The sequence below is a fragment of the Bison bison genome, unplaced genomic scaffold (genome assembly GCF_000754665.1).
Source record: "Bison bison bison isolate TAMUID 2011002044 unplaced genomic scaffold, Bison_UMD1.0 scf7180017858886, whole genome shotgun sequence".
In the NCBI taxonomy this organism is placed as follows: Eukaryota; Metazoa; Chordata; class Mammalia; order Artiodactyla; family Bovidae; genus Bison; species Bison bison.
In genome coordinates this window covers 472,464-475,460 of record NW_011489458.1, presented here as the reverse complement: position 1 = coordinate 475,460, position 2,997 = coordinate 472,464, and the positions used below count along the sequence as shown (strand labels likewise).

The following is a 2,997-nucleotide window of genomic DNA, read 5'->3' as shown; positions in this document are numbered from 1 at the left end:
GCTAGTGGAGGTGATGGAATTCCACTTCAGCTATTTCAAATCCTAAAAGATGATGCTGTGAAGATGCTGCACTCACTCAATATGCCATCAAATTTGGAAAACAACAGTGGCCACAGGACTGGAAAAGGTCAGTTTTCATTCCAGTCCCAAAGGCAATGCCAAAGAATGCTCAAACTACTGCACAATTGCACTCATCTCACACGCTAGTAAACTAATGCCCAAAATTCTCCAAGCCAGGCTTCAGCAGTACATGAACCGTGAACTTCCAGATGTTCAAGCTGGTTTTAGAAAAGGCAGAGGAACCAGAGATCAAATTGCCAACATCCCCTGGATCACAGAAAAAGCAAGAGAATTCCAGAAAAACAGCTACTTTATTGACTATGCCAAAGCCTTTCTGTGTGGATCACAGCAAACTGGAAAATTCTGAAAGAGACGGGAATATCAGACCACTTTACCTACCTTCTGAGAAATCTGTGTGCAGGTCAAGAAGCAACAGTTAGAACTGGACATGGAACAACAGACTGGTTCCAAATAGGAAAAGGAGTATGTCAAGGCTGTATGTTGTCACCCTGCTTATTTAACTTACATGCAGAGTACATCATGAGAAACGCTGGGCTGGATGAAGCACAAGCTGGAATCAAGACTGCCGGGAGAAATATCATGAGTAACCTCAGATACGCAGATGACACCACAGTTATGACAGAAAGCAAAGAAGAACTAAAGAGCCTTTTGATGAAAGTGAAAGAGAAGTGAAAAAGTTGGCTTAAAGCTCAACATTTAGAAAACGAAGATCATGGCATCTGGTCCCATCACTTCATGGCAAATAAATGGGGAAAACGATGGAAACAGTGACAGACTATTTTGGAGGGCTCTAAAATCACTGCAGATGGTGACTGCATCCATGAAATTAAAAGACACTTGCTCCTTGGAAGAAAAGTTATGACCAACCACGACTGAAGCAACTTAGCAGCAGCAGACAGCATATTAAAAAGCAGAGACTTGACTTTGCCAACAAAGGTTCATCTAGCCAAAGCTTTGGTTTTTCCAGTAGTCACGTACGGACGTGAGAGTTGGACTATAAAGAAAGCTGAGCGCCAAAGAATTGATGCTTTTGAACTGTGGTGTTGGAGAAGACTCTTGAGAGTCCCTTGGATAGTAAGGAGATCCAACCAGTCCATCCTAAAAGAAATCAATCCTGAATATTCACTGGAAGGACTGATGCTGAAGCTGAAACTCCAATACTTTGGCCACCTGATGCGAAGAACTGACTCCTTTGAAAAGACCCTGATGCTGGGGAAGATTGAAGGCAGGAGGAGAAGGGGACGACAGAGGATGAGATGGTTGGATGGCATCACCGATTCAATGGACATGAGTTTGGGTAAACTCTGGGAGCTGGAGATGGACAGGGAGGCCTGGCGTGCTACAGTCCATGGGGTCGCAGGGTTGGACATGACTGAGAGACTGAACTGAATTATGGTCCCAGTTACTTAAAGAAAACTATATGTTTTGTCAAATGTAGTCAAGGGGGTGATGGAGTCTCATCTGTGGTGCCAGCAGCACACCTGTACCCTTGCTCTTCCCACCCCAGCAACAAGCAAGGCCCCCGAGATTGGGTGGGAAAAGGCTGAATGGACAGCAAGCCAGCAGTGACCGTCATTGTGGGATTCTTCTGGACACACGGTCCCGGGAGGCTGCAGCTTAATCAGCCACTGCCCAGGGGACAAAACGGCGTGCAGTCATTTCCCCATAGGCCCCCTCTGAGCTTAGCGCAGAGCTGGAGAGGGTGGACATCACTCTCAGAAGCCACCAGAAGTAGATCTGGTCCCTGCCCAGATCTACAACCTCATGAAACTAGGACCAAGACAAGTCAGACCCCTACTACCATAAGGGCCTTGAAACCTGACCCAACCACCCCTTGGCCGACCTTGTTCGCTCTCTGCCGTCTTCTCTTCGTGGGGGTCCCCCGGGCGCCAGGCCTGGGGGCTGGTGTCCGCTTGGCCTTCCTGGCAGCCTGGCCTGGGCAGGCTTCAAAGACAGCAGCTGCGGCCTTCACCCTCTGGCCACGGGCACTGGGAGGGGTGGCACAGGTGGCCCCCACGCGCAGGTTCAGCCCAGCCAGCCACCTGAGAAGAAAAGGGGTAGTGGGGAAGCCCCTGTGCCGAGCTTTCCTGAGGACAGCGAGGAGGTCCTCAGGGATTTGGGGATGGTGGGGCCTAGTGGGTGAGAGTGGATACACCAGTTAAGTGATCCTGAGCAAATCAAACTTCAATCCCCTTCCTGTAAAAGGGGGCCGGTAATAAACAGTGGTGGAGGACTGGTGAGCCAAACCGATCGAGACGAGCTACTGAATTTAACGTCATTTTACAGTCACCATCATGGCCTTTATAGATGATGAAACAGCACAGAGAGGCCATGTTCCTCAAAAGGAGACAATCACAGAGGCGGGTTTGAGCCCCGGTCACTGGGCTCCGGGGCCCTTGCTGCTTTCTTGGGCAATGATGTACAGCACTCACACACACTGACTAGGTCCACTCGGCCAGGCAGATTTCACCCCCACTTTATGGATGAGGGAACAGAGGCTCAGGGAAACCCACCCCAAGCCCTGTGGGGTAGTTCCCCAGAGGGGGTAACTGGTCCTGGCAGGATCCTCCCCTGCCAAAGGTGCTCAGATGGCACCGACTTGGTGCCCCCAGAGAGACGGTGGGGGCTTGACAGCAGCTGGCCGGGCCCCCAGCTGGGGGACTTCAGGCGGAGGTGCTCACCTGTGAAGCGGGAGCAGCTGGCAGTCACAGTGGAAGGGGTTGCCGCTGAGGTCAACGAGCTCCAGCTCACCAAGACCGGGCAGGGCAGGCAGTGTCTGCAGCTGGTTCTTCTGCAGGTGTAGGCTCCGGAGCCGGGGCCCCAGGCCTGAGAAGGCCCCAGGAGGAATCTGCAGGAAGGCGCCAGGCCCTGGTGTGAGACCCTGCACACCTGTCCCAGCCCCAGGCCTGGGGAGTG

The 2,997-nt window shown here is 51.8% G+C and overlaps 1 protein-coding gene across 1 annotated transcript in view; it reads right to left on the bottom strand.

The window, feature by feature from the left end:
• Nucleotides 1–1,451: 1,451 nt before the first annotated feature.
• Nucleotides 1,452–2,997, bottom strand: part of CHADL (chondroadherin-like) — a 10,697-nt gene continuing 9,151 nt past the window's right edge. Inside the window, exons 7-8 of the mRNA XM_010830238.1 lie at nt 2,763–2,929; nt 1,452–2,123 (exon numbers count right to left, since the gene is read on the bottom strand). Coding sequence (XP_010828540.1) covers nt 1,868–2,123; nt 2,763–2,929 — 423 coding nt within the window. The 3' untranslated portion in view covers nt 1,452–1,867. The remainder of the gene's footprint in view (nt 2,124–2,762; nt 2,930–2,997) is intronic.